Source organism: Carex rostrata, chromosome 4 (assembly GCF_964058835.1).
Source record: "Carex rostrata chromosome 4, lpCarRost1.2, whole genome shotgun sequence".
NCBI classification, from domain to species: Eukaryota; Viridiplantae; Streptophyta; class Magnoliopsida; order Poales; family Cyperaceae; genus Carex; species Carex rostrata.
This window is the reverse complement of record NC_135921.1, coordinates 4,765,913-4,791,490: the sequence shown is the minus strand read 5'-3', so window position 1 is coordinate 4,791,490 and position 25,578 is coordinate 4,765,913. Positions and strand designations below refer to the sequence as shown.

The 25,578-nt window shown below is 34.4% G+C and overlaps 4 protein-coding genes and 1 long non-coding RNA gene across 8 annotated transcripts; all 5 read right to left on the bottom strand.

Moving 5' to 3' along the window:
- LOC144552528 (putative F-box protein At3g25750) lies at positions 1–1,191 on the bottom strand. The gene has a single exon (XM_078300493.1). The coding sequence runs from the start codon at positions 1,189–1,191 to the stop codon at positions 1–3; it is 1,191 nt and encodes a 396-aa protein (XP_078156619.1).
- A 2,093-nt stretch (positions 1,192–3,284) lies between these two features.
- LOC144552803 (putative disease resistance RPP13-like protein 1) lies at positions 3,285–5,575 on the bottom strand. 2 transcript variants are annotated; one of them, XM_078300795.1, is made up of 3 exons: positions 4,278–5,575; positions 3,828–3,865; positions 3,285–3,686 (listed from the first exon to the last, which is right to left on the bottom strand). In XM_078300795.1, the coding sequence occupies exons 1-3, from the start codon at positions 5,334–5,336 to the stop codon at positions 3,578–3,580; spliced, it is 1,206 nt and encodes a 401-aa protein (XP_078156921.1). In that variant the 5' UTR covers positions 5,337–5,575; the 3' UTR covers positions 3,285–3,577. The 2 variants fall into 2 exon arrangements, 1 of the variants encoding a protein (XP_078156921.1); XR_013511242.1 differs by lacking the exon at positions 4,278–5,575 and adding an exon at positions 4,162–4,219 and having other exon boundaries at positions 3,576–3,686; positions 3,828–4,123.
- Positions 5,576–6,879: 1,304 nt separating this feature from the next.
- Positions 6,880–9,799, bottom strand: LOC144552804 (putative disease resistance protein RGA3). 3 transcript variants are annotated; one of them, XM_078300796.1, is made up of 2 exons: positions 9,695–9,799; positions 6,880–8,387 (listed from the first exon to the last, which is right to left on the bottom strand). In XM_078300796.1, exon 2 carries the CDS (start codon positions 8,276–8,278, stop codon positions 7,250–7,252), a length of 1,029 nt encoding a protein of 342 aa, XP_078156922.1. In that variant the 5' UTR covers positions 8,279–8,387; positions 9,695–9,799; the 3' UTR covers positions 6,880–7,249. The 3 variants fall into 3 exon arrangements, with proteins under 3 accessions (XP_078156922.1, XP_078156923.1, XP_078156924.1); XM_078300797.1 differs by lacking the exon at positions 9,695–9,799 and adding an exon at positions 8,824–9,003; XM_078300798.1 differs by lacking the exon at positions 9,695–9,799 and having other exon boundaries at positions 6,880–8,176; positions 8,207–8,809.
- An 8,923-nt stretch (positions 9,800–18,722) lies between these two features.
- On the bottom strand, positions 18,723–19,355 carry LOC144552802 (uncharacterized). Its single transcript, XR_013511241.1, has 3 exons — positions 19,225–19,355; positions 18,924–18,991; positions 18,723–18,812 (listed from the first exon to the last, which is right to left on the bottom strand). It is a non-coding gene; the product is annotated as an uncharacterized LOC144552802 (long non-coding RNA).
- Positions 19,356–23,548: 4,193 nt separating this feature from the next.
- On the bottom strand, positions 23,549–24,827 carry LOC144552527 (BURP domain-containing protein 3-like). The gene is made up of 2 exons (XM_078300492.1): positions 24,701–24,827; positions 23,549–24,282 (listed from the first exon to the last, which is right to left on the bottom strand). The coding sequence occupies exons 1-2, from the start codon at positions 24,825–24,827 to the stop codon at positions 23,549–23,551; spliced, it is 861 nt and encodes a 286-aa protein (XP_078156618.1).
- Positions 24,828–25,578: the final 751 nt, after the last annotated feature.

Here is a 25,578-nt window from a genome sequence, read left to right as displayed (position 1 = left end):
CTAGAGCAAACTCGGTGTCAGCCATAAAGACCTTTGCCAAAGCTCATTCTTTTGAAATGAGCCTAAATCACCAGTTATATCAGTAACATTCCCATCATCTAGCCTGGCCAATTTGATGTTGTGATTATAGTACCATGAGCCACAACTTTCTTGTCGGTTCCTCTGCTCTGTCCTTACCGAGTCATAGCACAAACAATTTAAACCCCATTCTGGCAATTGCAGATTAGCCCTTGAGAGGGAAAATGCATTGTATTTACCACTCAGGAAAAGCACATTTTGGCCTACATCTATCACTTCAATCCACTTTGGTTCTCCATCATTGCTCAACTTGTACACTTTATGCTTAGTTTCCTTAAAATCTTCATTAACATAGATAGGTATGTCCTCAATGAGCAATATGTCCCCAGATACCCCTTCGACCAGACGATGATGAACGCAAAATAGATTAATGCTGCCAGCCTCACCACCCAACAATGTTCTTGAAGGATTATTAAGGTTATACATTATAACTGTAGCCAAACAGTCAATTGCGTATAAAAAATCATTCCTATACATGATATCGCAAATACCCCAATCATCCTCAAATTCAATCACTGTCCAACATTTATCCCCAATTTTACAAAATGCCAGACACCATGTGCTATTAGTAAAAACAAAAACTTTGCAACTGGGGTCTAGTACTGGACTTGATGTCAGTATAGCCTTACGGACCATGACATTGTCAGTAGGGTTAATAGCATCTGATCCATCAAGGGTAGCGGGAGCAATTCCAAAAGCAGTGGGACGTCCGCTGAATGGGGGAAGGGAAATTGTTGCACGGGTGATGGGATTAAACAGGGACACCACTTGACGTTTCTGGAGGACAAGCCAACCATGCGAAGATCCACGGATAGACATCCCGTGAGTCTCAGGGAGGTCAAGCTCATGGATTTTAGAAGTTGCAAGATCGTAAAAGCGACGGGTGGAATCATTATTACCAACGGATGGGTAAGGAAGCATCAGCCATGGTAGCTTGACAGGGAGGTGGTCAGGGCGCAGGGAACAGGAAGATTGCCAGGGACGGCAGACAGCACGGAAGCGGATGTAGACGGCGAGGGAGGTGACCTTCTTGCCTATGACCTGAAGGAGCTCCGGTGGGAGATGTTGCCAATCACGCCCCATGGTCGCAGGATTGCTCTGCTGGGAATCCATCGATCGGAATTGAGAGAGAGAGAGGAGAGAGTAGTGGTTTACTGAGTGTGACTTTGGTTTATTTCCCGAACAAGAAAGTTTCTTGCTAAAACAAGAAATGAAATCGGAATTCTTGCTCCTGGTTATGTGGTATGAACGGAACGAAAGCGTCGGAGAAATGATTTGAATTCTATTTTAATTTTTTTGTTGGTTTTCTATTGGAAGGAGATTAGACGGGGATTGAAATTAACTTTCTGAACTGGGCCTTAGTACTTTTGTTGGGCCTGGCTCATTTAATTTAATAAGAGGGGAGGTCTTCTAATTTTTTCTTCTTTTTTGCCTTACATTTAATTAGACTAGAGTAATAAATTAAAATGTATAGTTATTTTTATGAAATGAAAGAATTAGAATGATCTAGCTGTATAAGAGATAATTGCATCCTTGTATTTTTAAAAAGTAGACATGAATATTATAATTAAGTACATCGAAATTGCGTATTCTCTCTTCTAAAATTTATAATATTATATTTAATATTTTAAATTTCAACTTTTCACAAGCTTATTAATTTTTTATAAAAATTTCAAATTTATATAGTACTATTTTATACATTTTTTAGAGTAAAACTAGGGTGCTCTTAAGCTCACCAAAGTTTTGGTGAGCTTAACTCTAAAACTCATAAAATCGATTTCAAATGACGAATCTGAACCGTTAAAATCCGCCTACCTTACGTGTGATGCATCTACATATGAAATTTTTAAACATTCGAATTAATTTAGTATAAAGTCAAGCGGTCAAAATTAGATGGTTAATAAATTAATTTTAGTGCATTCATTTTTGAACGTTTTTTTATCACTTGACTTTATACTAAATTAATTCAAATGTTTAAAAATTTCACATGTAGATGCATCACACATAAGGTAGGCGGGTTTCAATGGTTCGGATTCGTCATTTGAAATCGATTTGATAAGTTTTAGAGTTAAGCTCACCAAAACTTTGGTGATCTTAAGAGCACCCTAGTTCTACTCCATTTTTAGATAAATGAAATATATTGTTTAAAGAAAAGTTCAGTTCTCTAATTGGCTGAGTGTGAGAACAAATAATTTATTTTCTTACTTGTGAGGCACATACAAATGGATGATTAAATATCACTATGTATGCATCACAATTAAAGAAATAAATCATTTGTCATTGAAAACCAACAAATTAGAAGATTAAACATCTTTCTTGCACTAACTACATATTTCTATTTTTTTTAAGAGAATGGTTCAAATGCCTTCATTTTTTTGTACCTCCATTAAACCTCATTTTTAAAATTTTAATGATTCAAAATTTAAGAGTTATATGTCAAAATAAAATATTTAGATATGATCTTATTACAAAAATTATATGTTAAAATTTAATTCTTATTGTAATTCTCGATGATGCATATGTATTATTTAGCATTATTATTGTTATGTTGGCTCAATACACTTTGCGAGTTAAACTGGCCCTGCATTAATATTCGCCTTACGCCTGACACCTCCCAAAATAAAAATAAGATTAAGTGTTATTTATTTGATGAAACACCACCCATCTAGCAGTCAAAATCGGGAGGCAGTCCGATGCCCAGTCGGAGCCACATCAAGATGTTCAGGTAGAGCTTTAAGATTTGTGCAGATCAAATGCAAACAAATATTGATGCGGATAGAACGTCTCCGACCAGCATAAGATCGAATTTGGTCTGATGCCCATCGGACCACCCTAACTCCAGTTGGAGTCATCTCTATGGGTATCGAAACCAAGAGGTATTGGTAACCTCTTAACCATAGTAGGAAATATCGGCCGATACCGATACGAATCGGTCAATACGTATCGGTATCGGCCGAGTCCGGTTTGATCTTGAGCCGATTCTTGCGTAGTAAATGATAAAAAAAAAAAACTCCGATTCTGAACCGATCCTGAGCCGATACTCCAATCCCGTATTGGTATCAGCTAGGACTGATCCCGATTATGATCCCGATACAGATAATTCCAACTATGCTCTTAACTGCAGCACCAAAAGTCCAGTCAGATCGAGGCCATGCCACATGTGAGGTTTTACGACCTTCATGATACAATAAAGCCATTGTACTGAATGGCGTAATAATTTTGATTTATGTTCGTTGCATGGCCTACATTTTAGACAATAATTACTTTAATTACTTTCTTGTTGAGCTCAACAAAACATAGATAGAGCACCCCGCTAGTGATTCTTTTGGTTCAGTAAAACAAATAAATATTTAGTAGCTCGAGTTGGGATATTCAATTATGTTCAGGATAATTTACATGATATGCCTCCACCAACTTGTCCATCTTTCCGATGTTTAGGGGATCTCGAAAGTCTTATAACAATTATTTAAACCACTCGGCATTACAATCAGCACTGAAATTAGAAAGTCTCTGCTGCTGAGCTCGGTTCATGGGAACTCATCCATGTATTCTGGCTAACAGAACCGATATCTTCAATTACCGTTGCTGGATTGTCATCTCTGATCTGCCTGTTGACACAAGAATACCATGAAATTACTAGAAACATCTATTCTCGAACCTATGATGTTCTGAATGAATATTATTTTTCCAACAGCAAATACAAATGAAATTATAGCATGTGGAAACCAAAGCTAGAGAATGGAACTTACTGCTTTTGTGTTACTCCGCCAGCAATTTCTGGTAGTTCCTGCCAAATAAGGAAGCAATTTCATGTATCAATTCGTTATTGCTGGAAACCCTGATATCTAGCTATAATATTAAATGACAAACAAGATTAGATCATTAAATGACTCCTAAATTACAGTGACCATAATGTTATGACCATGGATCTTTAGGCTGTCTTTTCATAATGCTGTGACAAATAATGATTTGACTCTCTATTTTTCAGCTTATAAAATATATTGGCTGTACAGCAGAGGAAATATCTGGCAAACGAAATACCCCACTACTGGCATTGAAACCAATGTAATTGCACAGGGGAACCAAGCCCCAGAGGAACTCAACAACCCCAGCAACTCAGTGTAATAATCGGACTAAATTCTTAAGAGTGCATATATTAAATAACAAAAATGGACTAAATTCTTAAAATAGACATCTACCACGTCAGAATGCAGTTGTCTCCTGACACTACCAGGTAGCCCAACAAGCACAAGTTTTGTTGATTTGAGCAGGCCTATTGATGCTGGTAATGTTCTTATCCCACTAAAAGAAAGATCCAAAAGTGTGAGATTGATGAGGTTTCCTGTATCAGCAGGTAACTCTTCTAGCTGTTTGCATGACTTCAACTGTAAGATGTGTAGGTTTACGAGGTTACTAATACCAGGAGGTAGCACTCTGAAATTGTAACATCCTTTGAGGCGTAACGTCTGTAGGTTGTAAACTTTCCATAACGTCACAGGAAGTGCCTCAATTCCCACATGTGCAATGTGAACATAGCGGAGGTTCACTAGATTTGCAATATTTATGGGCAACTCTCTTAAATGGTCGCAGTGAGTTATTTTTAGTGTTTGTAAGTGGTAAAGGAGACACAATGATTCAGGTAAGGTTTCACCATTGAATTCCATGATTCCAAGATAGCGTAGGTGCTTTAGCGGTGAATATGCCAAAGCCAATACATTGGAACCTATCAATCCAAGTACACGTACTGATCTTATATCATATAGATCAGTGGAAGACCCATGGGCTCTTAGTGAACCATTAAAGAAAGTCCTTAACCAACGAGATCTAAAGAACTGAGAGGGATTATTTCCTTTTTTGATGTATATATGATGAGTTTTGTCAAGTATGTCACTTGATTTCTCGCCCACTATGGTATGGATTTCGCCCCCAGATATAGATCTTGCAAGGTCATAGATTACGTCATGCAAACTAAAGCTATGTTTGGTACAGGGTAATATGAAAGATCGCATTTTCAGCTCATTTAGGTACTCCTCCCCTAAGTCTTCTGCTCTTTTCATTTTTTTAGGCTGAAGGAACCCATGGGCCATCCACATGTAAATAATTGTAAACCTTGTGAGGTGAGAACTTCTAGGGAACATGGAGCAAAACAAGAAACATTGCTTTAGATTTGAGGGCAAATGGTAGTAGCTTACCTTAAGTGCTCGGATAACCGGTTCAAGTTCATCAGATTCCCACAATTCACTATCTAAAATATCCATCCAACCATCTTTGTCATTGATGTAGCGTAAAACCCCTCCAATACATTTAATTGCTAAAGGTAGTCTACCGCACCTCTTGATTATTTGCCTACCAATTTCTAATGACCACGGTCTTTCTCCCAATGGTTTACCATTAAAGGCAGAATACTGAAATAACTTCCAACATTCGGATTCAGGCAATACATGAAGTCGATGTGGAGTTAATAGAGGTAGTTAGAAAGTTAGTGCTAATAATATGGTTAGGAAGTTGTTACAACATATTAGGATTAGTTGGATTGTAACAACTCTATGTCATAGCTCTCTTATAAATAGATGATGCATATGTAATCAAATTATATCAATGAAATACATTTCTCTTATTCTATCTTAGTTTAGATGGTATCAGAGCTTTGGTAAAGTTGGAATTAGGCTTGCGCCTATTCCAGGAATTATGCCTCAAAACTCTCTATTCCAGATCTGAAAAAAAAAACCTTTATTCCAGAAATAAGCTTCTATTCCTCTCTATTCTAGCCTAAATCTTTTCTTATTCACTCTATTCTCCCAATCCTTATTCCCTCCCTATTCCCTTGCATTCTACACAACTCTCTTCTAAAGAACAAGAGAAGAACGACATCTGTCACGGCAGAGAAGCCGAAGCCGCCGCTCCTGCCTTGTCACCAGATCAACACAACCTCGACGTCAAGCATCAGCAACATCAAGCTCTCTGTGCCGACTTCAGTCTCACCGCCGCCATTTCGGACGCTGAATCGGTTGTTTTAGTCGCACCGGTCGCCTCCAGCTTGCATTAGCCTGTTGTGCTGAGCACCCTGACCAGATCGAGAGGAGACTCACAAACGCTCAATCGGATCTGCATCACCTCTCTAATGGTGAGCATCTCGGATCTCCACCGTGTTACAACGATCTCAAGCAACTCAGCCACCGACAAGGCGAGCAAGGGTTCAGCGCAGGCTACAATCGACAATGATGCCACGCTGTCACCGTCTAGTGGTGCTGCCAGAAGAATGACGGAAGGGGGTGGCGATGCTGATCCGAAGCTCAGTCCGACCTACACTACTGCTCACCCTTCATCACGCCTCCAGAATTCCGCCACCGGTCAAATTTTCTGTTTCAATGGCGAAGTCATGCAAGGTTTTAGCGATGAAGAAGCGTTAATGGATCTGTTTTGCGGTGCTGTGCAACTAAACCAAATCCAATTCGGTCAACCGGAAATGATTTCTCCTTTTTGGTTTTCTTTCTTTGGGCTGAGGTTGAAAGCCCACTTCAAAATCTAATTTCTTTAATTTTCTTTCAAAGCCCAAATCCAATTTCATTTCAGACTTGCCTCTTCAAATAACTTTTCTGCGCCTCTTTTATTTCTGATCCCCTCCAACTGCAGTTCCAATAGAACATGCTGCTCTGACTTACTGATTCATGTCTAATCAAGCCAAACCAATGCCAGGCTCCTTCTTCTCTTCTCTTCTTCTATCTCCAAAATGCTTCTCAAAATTGAGACAAGAGAGCCAAGAGCCTCTTGAAACCATGTATTTGACAACAAGCCATGAGCTAGAGGACTCAAACGAGCCTCTCAAGTACATGGAAGCATTCTTGAGCCACAAGAGCTCCTTCTCTCTACCTTCTTCTACCTTCAAGGAGACCCAAACTTGACGATTCACATCGCAAGAACAATGGCATTGAGATATTGACATCGACCTTCTTCTTTTGGAGCAAGCTCAACATTGCTACCGCACCATGTTTCGCTTGAGGGGGAATAATAGAGGTAGTTAGAAAGTTAGTGCTAATAATATTGTTAGGAAGTTGTTACAACATATTAGGATTAGTTGGATTGTAACAACTCTATGTCATAGCTCTCTTATAAATAGATGATGCATATGTAATCAAATTATATCAATGAAATACATTTCTCTGATTCTATCTTAGTTTAGAGGAGTGACTGTATTCAGGGTCTTGGCTACATCATCACTCCTACTTGTCACCAACACTCTCACGAGTTTAGCAACTCTTAATGGAAGAAACAAAATTTCCCAATTATTTGGTTGCACATTGTATACATCATCAAGTACCAAAAGCATTGTCTGTCCCGCTAACTCCTTCTGAAGCACCTCTTGGATCTTGCTGAATCCATCAAAGCTATTACCAGAGTTCCCAGTAACAAACTCACTGATTTCTTTTGTGATCCTGAGAATATCAAACTCAGGAGAAACATGTATCCATGCCATGACATCAAACATTGATTGAACAAAAGGGTCATTATAGACAATTTGAGCAAGAGACGTCTTGCCAATACCACCCATTCCTAATATAGGGATTACCTGGAGCTGATCTTTCCTTTCTTCATCCCATAATACCCAAGATAACAAAAGTTCAATGATTTTCTTCTTGTCATCACTCCTGCCGAAAATACCATCTTTATTCATCAAGTGGCCTGTTGGGGAGAGGTTTACGGAGCAGATGCCAGCTCTCCTCCCTGCTTCCTCATTTGTCACCCGTAGGGCATCTCTGTCTCTTGAGATCTCATCAAATTTACTGTTTATTTGTCTAATCTTTTCAATCATCTCCACTGAAATACTCTCGGAAAAGCGAGAGGACACAGGACTTACCATGGCACTGTTGGATTCCATACCAGCAACTTTCCCCGATAAGGTTGCTGCCGTTACAGCCGGTTTTACTTCCATCTCGCATCGCAGGAGCTCATAATGGTATTCATCGAGGACATCCTCAGCATCACTAGCAAGACATTTGAGTTCTTGGAGCCACAGCTTGAGTGTCTCATCATGAAGTTCCCTGCGCTCAAGTTCTTCAACCGTTGCCTGAATCCACCTCAGTTTTCTATCCAACTTCTCGGTTTCTATCTTTAAATCATATCTATTCTCAGTTTCTATCTTTAAATCATATCTACCTGATCGGTAAATGAGATTTAGTACCCTCTTAATAGTCGATAGCATCGAGGAAACAAACCAAATTCTTATTTCAGCACTATGTATCCCTCCCTATTAGCATTTAAGACTTGGTCTTCCAGTTTCTAGTGTCCTTACTTTGTTGTAACCAACTCATCTGCATCATTTTACAATCGAGCTGATCATAGAGCAATGAGAAGGTCAAATTAACAAATAAAAGATATGAAATTAAATCTAAGCAATTTAACATCGAGCTTGTAAGGCTCATACAAAGCTAATTTAATGCACATTTAATTCTTGTAGGATTTTGATTTACATTTTGTTGGCTCGAAATTCAAAACTTCAAACACAATAAACTCTTTGATTCATTATTAGATAACAATACAGATTTTTTATGAACTTCTCTCAGCTATATTTTCATGCCAGGATAACAAGGCTCTATTATGCAATGGTGGAGATTTGGATTATACATGAGATACGTTTAATTGACATCGCATATCTTGAACAAGTAGGAACCCACAACTACTGTCGCTTCTATTTTTATTTTTATTTTTCTAATTCCCAAATGATGATACAATTTCAGGGATATATACCAGCTTGAACTCTCCATGGCTAATGGGTTCAAATTTGCTTATTGGATCTTATTTTATTTTGAATACCAACAGGGTTTATCAAAATGAAAGGATGCTTTATTGAGAGAAGCCAATGCCACACCTCTAGTTATAGGACAAGAGCCAATACTTGCTTAATGGGCTGTTAATTAGAGTTGATTAGCATTTTAGCTGAAACAACAACGCATCAACACATCACCCCAATATTACTATTGGTTTACTGCGGATAATTGATTCTATACAAATGGATCGAGAGGGGCTCCAGACTGTTTCATTTTTGGGTAGATTTTCCACGCTGGGGCTACTAGTTTAATTAAAGTTGGAGGTGTGGTCTTGGATTCTCTGTGAGAAGCATCCTTTCATTTAGGTAAACCTTTTTGGTAATCAAAATAAAATAGGATCCAACAGTCAAATTTGAACCCGGTAGCCATGAAAAAGTTCAAGCGGGTATATATGTCTTCTTCTTTTATCTCTCATTCACAGATTCAAAGGGACTCTACGAGGGTATATTGGTTTAATTTAATTTTTAAAATAACTAAATAAAATGCTAAATAAATAAAAGAGGATAAAAGGAAGAATGTTTGGGTTTTTGTGGACATATTGGCTATTGTGATGTTCTGATGGGTATATTGGTTATTTTGAAAGTTTACATGGCGCACTGTAAATTTTCCCAATTTTAACTCCAGTTCGAGCAAATTTTCACAAGATTTGACAATTTCTTCCGAATTTTTTTCTTTAATAAGACAGAAAGAGAGTAACGCCAAAACAAAATCGAGTGGCAAAGACAGTTAGTCCAAATTCCAAAATTTAAGCAATAAGAATCGGTTCAAGAGATCAAGAAAGTGTTCTGTACCTGATGCGCCATAAAAATCGGTTCAAGAGAGCTGCCTTTTGAGTACGATAGAATTATTTTAAACACTAATTAATGGATGGGGAGTGCTACACTGAGGACTTTATTTGAGATTTTGAGAGCTGAGAGAAAGTTCTCTCTAAATATCAATTTTGTTCATTAATTTCTCTCTTTGACCTCAATTAATAAAAGAAATAAAAAAAGGAAAGAAAAGGAAGTTAGAAAATTGGTCGCCATAGATTTTTTTTCTTCGGTAAGAAAATTCGTACTCTAAAAATTCTTGGGTAAGAAGACAAGGAGATATTACGGGACAAGTATCCGACTACCGTCCGTAAAAGATTTCCCTCAACGGTTTGACTCCGCTGGGCCAAGTTAAATGGAACGGTCCGGATGTACTAATTGTTAAGATTTTCTTTTCAGATAATGCACTGGATGTGAATTCGATATGTTGTTTGCACTCCGTTCTCTGCTTGAGAATTTTTTGTTTGTACAAAATATTAAAAGAGAAAAAAGAAAAGAAATAGAAATAGTATTTGTGATTTTTCATGAGTAAAAATATTTGTATGGGCGAAATCGAATTAAAAAAAACATTTAATGTTAGAATGGGTATGGTCCGTATGGAAGATACTGATCCTATCTAGAGGATTAATTTTGCCCGACCCGGGCAACTCTTATCTTGCCCGCCCATGCCCGTTGTCCGAGGTACCCGTGCCCAGGTATTGACGGGTAAACGGGTATGGCGGGTACGGGTATAAAACGGGCTGGATGCCGGTTTTGGAGCAAAAATCCGAGTATATCCGGACCGCCTTGAACCTGTGCCCGTCGTGCCCGTGCCCGTGTACCTGTGTACCCGTGTACCTTTTAAAAAAAAAAAATTCAAAATTCAAAAAAATTTCCCCCCAACCCCTACATTATATATATTGTATATGTATATCAAATTTTAAAACACTTAATATATTGTACAAAAACCTAAGTTATATATAATTATATGTAAATATATTATATATACATATATTAATTAAATTTATGCAATTTAAAGTAGTTGATTTAAGCAACATTGTTTTAAAATAATTAGTAATTGATTTAACCTATTAAAAATAAAATGAACGTTTAGAAAATATATTATCAATTTAAAATGTAAACTAAATATTTCGAGATATAAATAAATTATGAAACTATATAATTAGAAGGAGAATTTGAAAATAAAATAAAATGACTCATGTAAAGAAATAAATAAATACATTTGTACTTAGCCGAATAAACATACAAATTTTCGCAAGAATAATTTTTATATATAAGTTACAAATTTTATTTATTTAGGAATTATAAAGATGTGACTTGATAATTTTATATATATAGAGAGAGAGAGATAGATGGGCTACGGTGAGTTGCGAAGTAAAATACATTTCTACTTCACGCCGTATTTTTATTTTGAAAGTCCAAACGACCGATCCGAACCGTTAGATGTTTAATCCATATTGAAATGTGCTTGGAGACCAAATTTTACATTTTTTGAAATTTTTTTACTATTTATTAAGCATTTTTGAAAATTGCTGTTTTGCTGTGAACAGTAAAAAACAGTAAAATTTTCTAGACCATCAGATCAGCGACTTTCAAAATTGCTTAATAAATAGTAAAAAAATTCCAAAAAATGTAAAATTTTCTAGACCATCAGATCGGTCTCCAAGCACATTTCAATATGGAGAACAAGATAAACGGTTCGGATCGACGTTTTGAACTTTAAAATCGCAAAATATGAGTGTGAAGTAAAATAGTCGCTTTACTTCGCAACTCACCGTAGCCCATCTCTCTCTCTCTCTCTCTATATATATATATATATACTATTTGATATTGAACTATTCGGATTTTAAAAGTCTAATTATAAACACGTAATAATATTTATACGACACTGTTAAAAAAAACAGAAAAAAATAAACAGAAAAGAAAAACAGAAAAAAAAACCAGACCGGACCGCCCTGCCCCTCAAGGGTACAGCGGGCACGGGTATAGGACGGGCAGGGCAGAGTTTTTGAAAAAAATACCCGTTATACCCGATCCGAGATACCCGTATACCCGTGATACCCGTGCCCGACCTCTATCCGTGCCCCTGCCCGGGTATATCCGACCCACCCGTGCCCTGCCCGAGATTAATACACTAATCCTATCCCACTTCTGTTTTTTTGTTTTTAGTTTTCTTTACTAATATATATATATATATATATATATATATATAATATAGAGATGGGCTATGGTGCATTGCAATGCATAGGCCATGGTGTGCATTGGACCATAAATCACCGATTCAAAGTCCAAATGACCGATCCAAACCGTTCATCTTGTTCTCCATATTAATATGTGCTTGGAGACCAAATTTTACATTTTTTGGAATTATTTTACTATTTATTAAGCCACTTTGAAAATCGCTGATCCAACGGTGACTGTTTGGAACAGTAAAATCAGAAGCCACCGTTGGATCAGCGATTTTCAAAGTGGCTTAATAAATAGTAAAAAAATTCCAAAAAATGTAAAATTTGATCTCCAATCACATATTAATATGGAGAACAAGATGAACGGTTTGGATCGGTCATTTGGATTTTGAATCGGTGATTTATGGTCCAATGCACACCATGGCCTATGCATTGCAATGCACCATAGCCCATCTCTCTCTCTCTCTCTCTCTCTATATATATATATATATATATATATATATATATATATGAGATGGCTAAAATGAGCCATGGCACTATATTTCTATTATAAAAATTCAAATAACCGATCCGAAATGCTCAACATGTTCTCCATATTGAAATGTGCTTGGAGACCAAATTTTACAATTTTTGAAATTTTTTTACTATTTATTAAGTCACATTGAAAATTGCAGATCCGACGGTCCAGAAACTTTTACTGTTTTTACTGTTCGCAGCAAAACAGCTATTTTAAAATTGGCTTAATAAATAGTAAAAAAATTTCAAAAGATGTAAAATTTAGTCTCCAAGCACATTTCAATATAGAGATCACATCTAATGATTCGGATCGGTTGTTTGAACTTTCAAAATATAAATATAACATGGTGTAAAACGCATGGTGAGCCATAGCTCACCCAAGTCGATCTCTCTCTATATATATATTTTAAAAAAATAGATAAAAAATCTTAAAATTTAGATATATATTTTAGTAAAGAAAACAAAAAAAATGAGTTAGGATCCGTGTCTATGTTCTCATATCTATCTTAACATTGAGTGTTTTTTTAGATTGGTTTTGTCCATACATATCTTTCTACTCATAAAAAATTACAGATATTCTTTTTATTTCTCTCTTATTTTTTAATATTTTCTTTTGACAAAAAAATCTCTATCTGCTTGGGGCCTTAAAGCCTGTAGTGGATGTGAGCATACTCATATCGGTATATGTGACGTATGCTGTTGAATATTTTGCCAATTTTTTATTAATAGAAAAATCAATAAAATGTATTCTACGAAATTTCGTTTCATAGAAATAACGGATAGACATTGACGTTTTGACCCATAACTAGAACGCTTAAAAATAAAATAAAAAATAAAGACCGGTCAAAAATGTTTATCCCGTCCGACCGATTGTGACAAGTGATAACTTATGAGTAAAAAGAGTAAACAACACACAACTCCCATGAAACTCCCTTCTTATCCATGTTTTATTGATCAAAATTTCTGTGATACAAAAATTATGTGATGATTAATTTCGGCTCCAGCAGCCCTCTCAAATAGCAAGCCTAGAAATCAAAATTAGAAAAGAATAAACTAGAGAAACAAATAAACTAAGATCCTCAATCCTATCTTTACATATTTTTCCTTCTATCTTTAGATAACCTAAATAAGAAACAAATATGCTAGATGTACTGCTGCCGAATCTGTCTTGATTTGTGCCAATAACAAGATCGTAAGTAACAACGTTCCTTTGTGTCTCTCCCCAATATGATCAATTAAGCGTGTGTACGTACGAATTTAGAGGTATGCTACTTTTATCTGATTATTCGGATCTGATTCGGAATTGAACTGGATCCGAACTAAAACCGAGCTATATCCGATTAATTTGGATATGGTACAGTTTAAAAAACATAATTGATTAAATTATGAGTACAATTATAAAATTAATGCTTTAATATCTGACCTAGATCTGAACTAGAACCGATACTGTAATGGATAGAATATGAGTTTTATTTAATTATTCAACCCATAATCGAACCCGACCCAATACCCAAATAAATACCCAATACAATAATAATACCATTTCTTTTATAATTATTTAATATAAAAATATATATTAATAACTATGAAAAGACAATCATTTGCAATATTTTTTAATTTTTTTAAATGAAATTTGTTGCTCTTTTGACACAGATTATTGAAATGAAATGTCACGTTCATCTTTTGTCTATAATTTTTTTAAGCTAATTAATTTCTTTTTTGATCTCTTTGTCTACCATATATCTAGTGTATTAATGGTCGGGCGGGTACGGGTACCCCGGGTATACCCGGGCACGGGTACGGGTACGGGTATGATGGGTACTAGGGTATGACGGGTACGGGTATGTCGGGTATTTTTTTCAAAAACCATACCCTACCCGTCCTATACCCGTACCCGTGTACCCTTGACGGGTAGGGCGGTCCGGGTACGGGTAGGGCGGGTACGGGTATTTTTTTTTTTTTTTGCTGTTTTTTTTCTGGTTTTTTTGTTTTCGTTTTTGTTTTCCGTTTTTTTCCTGTTATTTTTTTCTGTTTTTGTTATGTTTTTTTTTTACTTTAAAACAATAAAATATAAATATAAATATAAATATAAATATAAAAACAGAAATAAAAAAATAGAAATTAAAATAGAATTTTAAAAACAGAAATTACAAAACAGAAATTACAAAACAGAAATTAAAAACAGAATTTTAAAAACAGAAATAAAAACAAAATTTTAAAAACAGAATTTAAAAAACAGAAATTAAAAAACATAAATTAAAACACATAAATTAAAAAATAGAAATTAAAAAACAGAAATAAAAACAGAATTTTAAAAACAGAAATTAAAAAACAGAAATTAAAAAACAGAAATAAAAACAGAAATTAAAAGGCAGAATTTTAAAAACAGAAATTAAAAAACAGAATTTTAAAAACAGAAATTAAATTGAATTTTGGGGGGGAAATTTGAATTTGGGGTTTGAATTATTGGGTCGGGTATAAGGGTACGGGTACGGGTAAGGGTAGACGGGTACCCGGGTAGGGTAAAGTCGGGTACGGGTAAGGTCGGGTACGGGTATGGTCGGGTAGGGTATGGTCGAGTATTTGTCCAAAAAAATCGGTCCGGTCCTTTTTTTGCCCGTACCCGCGTACCCGAGTACCCGACCCATACCCGGGCTCGGGCACGGGTACCCCGGGCGGCAGGCACGGGCGGGTAGGGTAGGGTATACCCTTAACGGGTATAATTAATACTCTACATATATCTGTCTTTCTACATAGATCATTAAAATTTATTATTATGTTTTTCGCTGATTGAAACAAATTGGTAATAATATTCTATTCATAGATTTTTGAAACCATATAATGGAATCACTATTTCTAATATTTTACTTTCTAAAATTATCTCACCTTCAATATTTTGAAACAAATTTTAATTTATATTATAATGATATATTATGTTTGGATATTTAAGATATTATAATTATATTTAAACGTAAAGGGTTTCTCAAATGCTTGTGAGTTGCAACATGTACTCGCTCCAAATCTGAACCGGACCGGATAATCCACAAACAAGCTATGAGTATCTATCTACCCGGAACTAAAATACTAGATCCGAAATAACTACGGGTAGATAGGTATTTGGATTCAGACCCGACCCAATTTAAAACTAATAAGTATATGTATTGAAATTCTAACCCGAACACTACGGGTGCAAATATAACAATATCGGATCCTATATAACCGACCCGATAACACATCTACGTACGATACTGACATGTAAAATTTAATGAAACAGAAACCAAAAAAAAAAAAAAAAAAATTAATGAAACTTGAATTTGACATATTGCGATTTTTTTTTTATTATTTAGATTTGATTATGGGTTGGATAAAGTGGATGTAGATGTTTATTCCGTCCGACGAATGAATATTTTATTTCCGTAATTCTTATAAAACGAGATTTCATAAAAATGTACTCTTCATTCGATGTTTTATTATTATTATTATTATTATTATTATTATTATTATTATTATTATTATTATTATTATTATTATTATTATTATTATTATTATTATTATTATTATTATTATTAATATTAAAGTTGGAAATATTTATCTTGTTTATATTTTCTGTTTTTCTTTTAATTCTTTTTGGATAGTGTAAATGTGTAATATTAACTTTTGGGAGAATTTTTAGTGTGCTCATACAAATTTCTCAAAACTTGACATTATTTCTTCCCTCTTTTATCTATTTAATATTTTATTTAGTTATTTTAAAAATTGAATTGACAAATATATAATTTTGTTTTAAATATAGATAACCCTTATTTTCCATTAAAGATCAAAATTTTAACAAATATTTTAACCCGTTTTATCCAATAAATGATCCAATTAATTACTGTTTGGATGCCTTCCCCTCTCTTCTCCTTCCCATCCTTTCCTACGCCACTCATTCATCGAATACTCACATTTCAAGTCCTTTTAATTAAGTTGATTTCAGCTCATTATTGGACGACAGATGTCACGACTTGAATACAAGTGTACCAAAATGATTACACCAAAATTATACATTGAAAACTAAATTTTTTTTTAATTAATTATCATTCAGAATTCTTTACATGAATGATTTTATAAAACTTCATTGATAAAAGAAAAGCCATGTGAAATATAAAAGGAGTTTAAACATGTGCTTTAATTTATTTTATAATTTTGATGGTGTGATTGTTTTGTGTGCTTGTAATTAAACTTGATTAAAATGTGAAATCGAGATCATGTAATACCTACTCTCTAAAATATTCCGATGTGTATACTTCTCGGATCAAAGTTATTACAAGTAAATAAAATTTTAATTTAGTACAAATAATATAATTCTCATGTGTATAAGCTGCACTTAGGGGCGGATTTACATTTGTTAAATGGATCAATTGACGTTCATTTAATCTTAAAAACCTAAACGTGTAATGTAAGTATAATATTAAAGATAAAGAGTGAGGCTATTGTACTATATATACATAGTATGGATTAGTCTGGAACATAATTGTACACCGTAAGAAAAGTATTCTGATAAAAATGAAATTGACCCCATTCATTCCATTTGGATCATGAAAGATACAAGAAAAGAAGTTATAAATCCGTATAAAGGTAATGATCATGACATAAAAACAAATGAAAAAATTAACAGCACAATTATACATGCATTATAACTACTCTTGATAAAGAGTTTGCTGACAAATGGATGGCATGGATTTGCATTGGTTCTTTTAGTTATTTGTGTTCATGAAAGTTACCTATTTGGGAAAAATTAAAATTTTCAGACCCAAAATAGGAATTTTGATGCTGCACAAAGCCACAAACAACACTTACAATACAGAAAAGTAAAGTAACAACCCCTGCTGCTACTTGAAGATGCTCCAGCTATATAATATTAGTTAGTTGTTGTATGAATATGAATAGGTTAGCTAATAATTAATATCTATTGACATGTATGCGGGGTGCGACATTTCTGAATAACCCATCGAGATTGATGCCCGACCCCTTGAACCTTGGCATACAACCTCCATTTGCACCTCGAGTTCTTGCACTGAACGACCACAAATTTCAAGTTATTTTGGGTCCACTTCACCTCAATCTTTTTATGTTTGTGGAACTCATTCACGGCAGCCCGAAGATCATCTTTTGACACAAACTTTTCCTTCTCTGATAAGGTATGTTCCAATTGTTGGGTTTCATCTTGCTTTCTCTTCTTCTTTTTTGATGCATCTTCTTCCCTAATTTCACTTTCATTCTCTCTTTCTCTAATAGTAGGTGAAGACCGGACATTTTCCCTTTCCCTTGTGCGCCTTTTCTTTTTAACAGATGCAGCTATGGAGGACTCAGGTGCTGATATGTGGTCATTATTTTTAATTTGATTGTCTGGAGTGACCGTGCCATTATCCCTGAGATCACTGCCGCTCGGTGCAAGTGAAGATTTTTCACCTGAAACTTATCAAGTTTTATGCATGGTTAGTCTAGTAATTACAAAAATACACATATATACTACCAAATGTTGATCTAACAAAGGCCCTACCTATCATGAGAATAAAATGAATCTATCCTTTATTTAGGAGTATTTAAGTACTTGTACAATTCAGATATGACATATTTGCAACTTAAGCCTGTGGTAAATTATATAATTAGATATAAAGAAAACCAGTCAGTTGACTTTAGCTAACCTGCATTTGTTGTCGACCCGGTATTATATCCAACCTCCTTTCTTGCTTCTTTCACCAAAGCCATGCTAATTTCAGGATCGATATAAGATCCATTTCCTCCAGGCGCCGCATCCAGAACTACCTCATCTGTACTGGCAGTCTCTGTGTTGTGTTATGACATTAATTTCATATCAGGATATATCACAATAAAAGAAATTAAACACGAGACAAGAGGTACCGAGATAAGCAATTACCTGGATTCCATATCACTAGATGAGTACCAGTGGTCTCGTTCTCATTCTCAGGAGCAGCACTCCCACTCCTCTCTTGCAATCTGTCTCCTCCTGTCTTTGGAGATTCCTTTTTCTCCATACTGGCACTGAAAGGTGGGACCTCATCATCATCAGATGAGGAAGAGGGGTTCCCCTCCCCCTCTTTGGATTTCTTTTGCTTTGATGGATCACCTGAATTATTGATTAACTTATTGTATGATTATTTTTAACCATATAAGACAACATACCTTGATTATACTAATAAAGAAAAATTCTTGGTCCCATGCGTACCGTTCTGACACAGGTCTAATACAGGTATATGAGTTCGAGCCGAGTCAGGGGGGACCACCACTTCATCCATGAACAACAAGCGGATCCCCTTATCATCCCCATCAACATCAAACAAACAACGCACAGGGATATTATCCGGGAGAGAATATACTTCTCCTTCTTGCATTATCTGCAATGACCGTCTTAATTTGTGAATTAATTTCTTCTTTTGAAATCAAGAATCCAAATGCAAATTATTGTAATTAGTTAATAACTGGAGAAGATAGATAGAACAAAATACCTTAATAGCCTGTGCAACAATTTTTCCATTCTGCGGGAATAGAGCTAGATGCTGTGCCTCTGCCTTCTCTGCTCAAGACAACAATTTCAAAAAGAAAATTACTGGTAACGACCTATGTCAACAGTTCTCTAAAACAGCAAAGGAGAAAGAAATGTTACTAATTTATTTTGTTTAATGAGGGTATCAACAATTGCTTCATCTAGTACTTTCCATTAACGGCACGATCCTCCACCAGATGAACATGACCTTAATAAATTAATCGTTAAACAAAAAAGAACATTAATGCACGAAAAAGGTATACTCTTTAGTGAAGAAATGTCATCATCGGAGGAGGCGAGCACGGCGAAATTGAAGTCACGCGATGATCTGATGTAAATTACTAAGGAATCGGAACTAGCCATCAGCGTAAGGAATTTTGAAATTGAGCAAAAGAGAGGAAACGGAGAAAAGAGAAGGAGAAAGAGAGATTTTTCTGTCTTGATTCAAGAATGAGAAAGAGAAAGCGAGAGAGGGAACTGAGACGGATTGTTATATCGCTTTTGCGTTCAACTTAAATTTTTCAGTTAGATCCGGACCGTCCGATCTGCTTTTGCACAACTATTAAAGGACTATAGTGACCCGGATTCTGATCGAACGGTTCGGATCTAAGTAAAATAATTGAGTTGCTTGAGCGGATCCGGATTCTTTTCAAGACGTTTAATTGAGGTGCTAATTTTAACGGCTCATTTTTTAATTGCCGCAGAGCTCCCAATTCAAAGTCCAAAGAGGAAACCGCTGTATGTATTTATTCTATATATTTTACATCTTTCACAAGATAACCTTTTTTTTTATGAAAAAAAATTGGCAGTGACTGCCAAGTAGGGCTGGCAAAAAAATTTGTAGTTCGTGATTCGATTCGGGTTTGATTTGGGTTTGATTTGGGTTTGATTCGAGTTTAATTCGGTTCGAAATGGATTCGAATTGAAACGAACCAAATCAGGTTCGGTTCGAAATTAATTCAAATCAAACTCAAACCTAGTCTTGTTCGATCGAAATGGGTTCGGTTACTTTTATGGTTTGAATCTCATAATAACATCGGCCGTCCATTTACCTGATGAAATTAAAATCCAAGATAGAGAGTCATAATTTAACTTAGCCGACACTCCCTCGCTCTCAAATCTCAATAACCTAGTTTTCTCTCCACCTCTCCCTAACTCACTCTCCCTCTAGCTCTAAAATCTAGCCGACGCTCTCGGCGACTGGTTGTCTCTCCGGCTATCACTCCTCTCTCCGGCCTAGATGACTGTCTCTCGTCTCTCTTCGGTCGTCTCTCATAGTTCATACCAAGAAAGCCGTCTCTGGTGTATTTTTTCATGAACAATTTTTCAACTTAAAAACACTAATTTCATAGTTCATACCGGTAAAAAGAAGCTATGTGAATTTTGTCCCGCGAGAAAAAATTAATGTATAAACTACCGGTATAACTAGGGCTGCTAAAAAATAATTTAGTTCGTGATTCGATTCGGGTTCGATTCGAAAAATGTGTAGTTCGCAATTAATTCGATTCGAAATGGGTTCGGTTCGAAACGAATCAAACCAGGTTCGGTTCGAAATTAATTCAAACCAAACTCAAACCTAGGATAAGTTCGATTCGTTGCCACCCCTACTGCCAAGTACACAAGATAATTTTCTAATTAAAAGATTTAGAATATATTCATACAACGATTTTTTTCTATGAACAAACGACAATATAGTCCAATTTTTTTTTTTACTCACCTCAGCTCTGCGGCAATTAAAAACTGAGTTGTTAAAATCTTCATCCTTTAATTATATCTTTAATTATATGGTAATTAATGTAAATTGTACTAAGTTGTATATTATCCTGATAGCTACTATCCGGTTTTAAAAAAAAAAAAGAGAATTAAAACATTTATTATTTGTTTAGAACGATCTTAAATCAGAGTGTATATCCCCATGTACCCATTATTTTTATTTTATTCATAAGACTTAGTGTATTACAAAAAAACACAGTGTGTTCTGTACAAATGTCGGTACACTCGGCTAAAAATACGACACAATAAGACGTTTTTTGTTAAAATAATTACAACTTACATACATAAATATACTGACCAATATTTTGAAACTAAAATTATTTCCAATTTTTTGAATATTTTTTCAAAATTTTTGAACATTTATATATTTTTTTTAAATCTTCACTGTGTCTGCAAAGTCATGGCCACACCTTATCAAAATCTTAAAAAAAAAAAAAAAAAAAAATCGGCATAGCACATTGAAACACACTTTATCTAGCTGTGTTATACCATCAAATGTGTTGTATTTATTTTTAGTGCTGTAAGATATAACACGACACAATAAAAATATTTTAATGTATTAGCATGGTACTGGTACAACACGTGTTCCGAACATATATAGAACGACAAGATCATACTAACCAAATAACACTAGAGGAATAATACATTGAAAATTTTATTATTCTTTTTGGTCAAAATCCTTACTTAAATTTTCACAATGACTGAGAAATTAATAAATTGAGCTTGTCTTTTTGGTCAAAAATGCTTTTTAATGTTTGCATTAAAATATTGAAAAATATCATTGAATCGGTCATTATATATTTTTATTGTTTGGACTTCCAAATGATCGATCCAAACCGTTCATCTTGTTCTCCATATTAATATGTGCTTGGAGACCAAATTTTACATTTTTCTGAATTTTTTTACTATTTATTAAGCCACTTTGAAAACCGCTGATCCAACGGTGGCTTAACAAAACAGTAAAATCAGAAGCCACCGTTGGATCAGCGATTTTCACAGTGGCTTAATAAATAGTAAAAAAATTAAGAAAAATGTAAAATTTGGTCTCCAAGCACATATTAATATGGAGAACAAGATGAACGGTTTGGATTGATCATTTAGACTTTGAAAATTGGAAAATGACTTGGTTGTACGGGACCTCAGAAACAATCGATTGTATATTAGCCTACCTCTATATATATATATATATATATATATATATATATATATATGTAGAGTTAGGCTGGGTGCTATGGATAGCATAGTGGCCTCTATGCTACGGCTCAATATTCGAGTTTTCAAAATCCAAACGGTCGATCCGAACCGTTCATCTTATTCTCCATATTAATATCTGCTTGGAGACCAAATTTTATAATTTTCTGAATTTTTTTACTATTTATTAAGCCACTTTGAAAATCGCTAATCCAACGGTTTTACTGTTTTGTGCAGCCACCGTTGGATCAACAATTTTGTAAAATACTTAATAAATAGTAAAAAAATTCAGAAAAATGTAAAATTTGATCTCCAAGCAGATATTAATATGGAGAATAAGATGAACGGTTCGGATCGACCGTTTGGATTTTGAAAACTCGAATATTGAGCCATAGCATAGAGGCCACTATGCTATCCATAGCACCCCAGCCTAACTCTATATATATATATATATATTTTTTTTTTGTTGCTTAATTAATTGGGGTCACCTATAATTTGTTTGGTATGTATTTACTCCTTTTATTTTCTTAATAAAAGTATTTATTTGTCCATCAAAACTTCATTTCCAAATTTTATTTAATTTTATTTAATTTATGGATTTAATTTGATCATGTCATCTAATGTTTTGTGCTTTTGCTTTTTGACGATCTATAAAAACTAATAAAATATTATTAATGGTTTTAATTAATCATTCAATGCAGTGCGAATCCTTCTTTATCTTTTTTCTTTAGTAGTGACTTGACAGTGCATTTAACCGATTGCTGCTAATTAATTTGGATATATATAATTATATTTATATTTTTTTATGTTTGACACAATCGAAAAAATATTGAAAAAATAAATGTGCAGTACAGTCAATTAAATACAATGCTTTTCACGTGAAAGACACAAGTTAAAAATTAATTATGTAGTTTCGACTAGATGCCGAATCAAGCGCAAAAGTATGGATCTCTATTTTTTTTTTTTAAATTGTAAACATGTGATTTTTAATATAATTTGAAGTAAAATGTAATAGTGCTGTAAAATTGACTATCATTTTTCGTAAAATAAATTTATATAATTGATTTCATATATGTTTCACCTCTCATATATAGTTTGAAGTCTGGCTCCATCTTGGATTTCGACCGAATATTAATAAATGAAAGTCTTAAATTCTTTCATTAACTCTACTTAATTAGGTATATATTCGACCAAATGTAATTAACAAGTGAAAGTCTTAAATGTCGATGCTGTTCCTTGCTAATTTGTAGACATATTAAACAAATAATTAGAAAATTATTGCATATGTTTAATTTTAAGGATAATCACTTTCTTCTTCACAAATCACAAGTCACTGGAGCGAATCAAAAGAAATAACTTGCATTATATCATATATATAGCCCATCATAAATCATTCAAAAATTAATGAGGTAGCTTGCTAGTTCTTAACTTGATAATCACTTTTCCTCTTCACAAGATAAAATTTAGATTCAACTGTACTTCTATCAGGAAAGAAAAATGCAAACATGATCCATCATTTATTCATTAGAATACAAGAAGATCAGTACATCTTTCAAATAAGCACATTCCATTCTATTAATGGATGGCACCCATTAGAAAATACAAGAGATAGAATTAAAAAATTTATGAATGCGGAGCCCAAACGAGGTGATCTTCCATGAGAAAGTGACATATTGGTTTTGTGTCAGGCTTCACATTGAGCATCTCAAAGAAGACATGGTTAAAGTCTTTGGTATCATAATGGCAAATTGCAAGTGCATTCACCTTTTCCCCATTATCACCTTCTAAGGGAATTGCATATCCTTTGAATGTAGGTGTGGTGTGGCAATAGAATACGGCTTGAGGCGACGGAAACGGGTGACACAACACAAGTTTCTCTTGAGGTAATTCTTTTACTGGGGAAGCGACTTTGTAGAATATTTTTTCTCTTTTAGCTCCTCTATTGACAAGTTGTATTGTTGACATAACTCGTAGGTTTCGGGTGCCAAGTTCAGAGATGACATTGTCAATCATAGATTCAAGAGATGTGGCGCAAAACTTTTTTGCGCCTTTGGAAACTGGAGACTCGCAATCAGATAGGCTTTCCTCTATTTGCTTTGCTTCTTTAGAGCCCGGGTTGATAGAATAATGATTCAGGATTTGAGAGAGATTCTTGGAAGAAAACGGTATTGCTTCGGCTTCCGTACGAGGGATAAAAGCATTACCAATGACGGTTCGGTCAAGGCTAATTGCTTTTTTAATCTTGGCTCCTGGGTATATATCCTTTGGCTGGAAGAAGATACTAAGCACATCAGTAGACAGCCTTTCTTGGCTCCATACTACTAGGTATTTCTCCCAAACAAATTTCTCTTCTTGCCCTGTTTGGTCCAGGAATTAATGAAAAGTGAGAAAATGCTAATACACCAATAATATATATGATAATACTGATACATTGCTAGGTTCTCTCTTAGTAAATTTGTGATATATAAAAAGCTAGTGAACTCATTTTTTAATCATATTATTTAAAAGAGGCATTCATTGGTAGATTAATATACTATATATATGTAGCATATAAAACTGTCCAGACTTTGTTACATGTGATTTGGAAAAATTCTCTCCCTCTGTGTATATAACTGCAATTGTTTGTAGGTAATGCAAAAAATTATTGTGGTTTAATGATTTACTTAAAGTGTCATCTAACTAAACTCGATTTTATTATGCCGAAAGACCATAGTTAGGATTTGTGTACAAATTTCCCGTAATTTATATATGCGAAAGAAAAGAGAAGAACAGAACCCGGATGAATTAGGTTGCGAATGATTTCTGGCATAGAGGTGTTGGGTAGGTTGGAGTACCAGTAAGCATCCATTGGTGAAAGAACATTGCTCGCTTCATCAGCTTTGACATCCGTAAATAGGTACATCTACAGGGTACGCACATATATGGTGCGAGAAATTTTTTTACATTAATTAGTATATAACAAAGCTGTGAAAAAACATAGTATATATTGTCAACAAATAAATGACAAATCTTATGAAATAATTATGATCAATTATTACAAAGGACAATTGTTATATTTCTTTTTAAATATAATTTTAGTGCAAGATCTCATACTGGTATATACATACAACTTAATAAATGTGATTACTTGTATTCTTGAAAACTAGGGAAAATGGTGTGTGAAAAATAAGAAGAAAACTAAAAGAGTAATCACTATTGCATGTTCTAAATATGTAAATAGAAAATAAATTTGATGCACTTGCCAAAAAGAAAAAAGAAAAACATCAATTATAATAGACTCACTGTTAAAAGAAAGAGGAGGCAATAAGGTGCCATGGCTGTAAGTATGGGTTTTGTTGCCATGAGTAGAAGACTGTACGAATGAGAATGGTAGTAATGAATTAATGATCAAAGAGAAGGTAGAGCTTATATAGAAAAAGTGATAACATTTGATCTTATTGGTGCTTTGTGATATATATGTTAGGTGGAGTTTTCAGTTACAAAGACTTCAGTTACAAAAATAAAAGTTTAATTGGTGGAGTAAGTTACTAAATATAAATTAGGTATGTATAGGTTGGGTGGATTTAAATTATTATTTAATGAAATGTAAAATTAAGGGGACTGAAATTTAATAAAAAAGATTAAAAAAAAATTTATTGATGATAATCTGATTT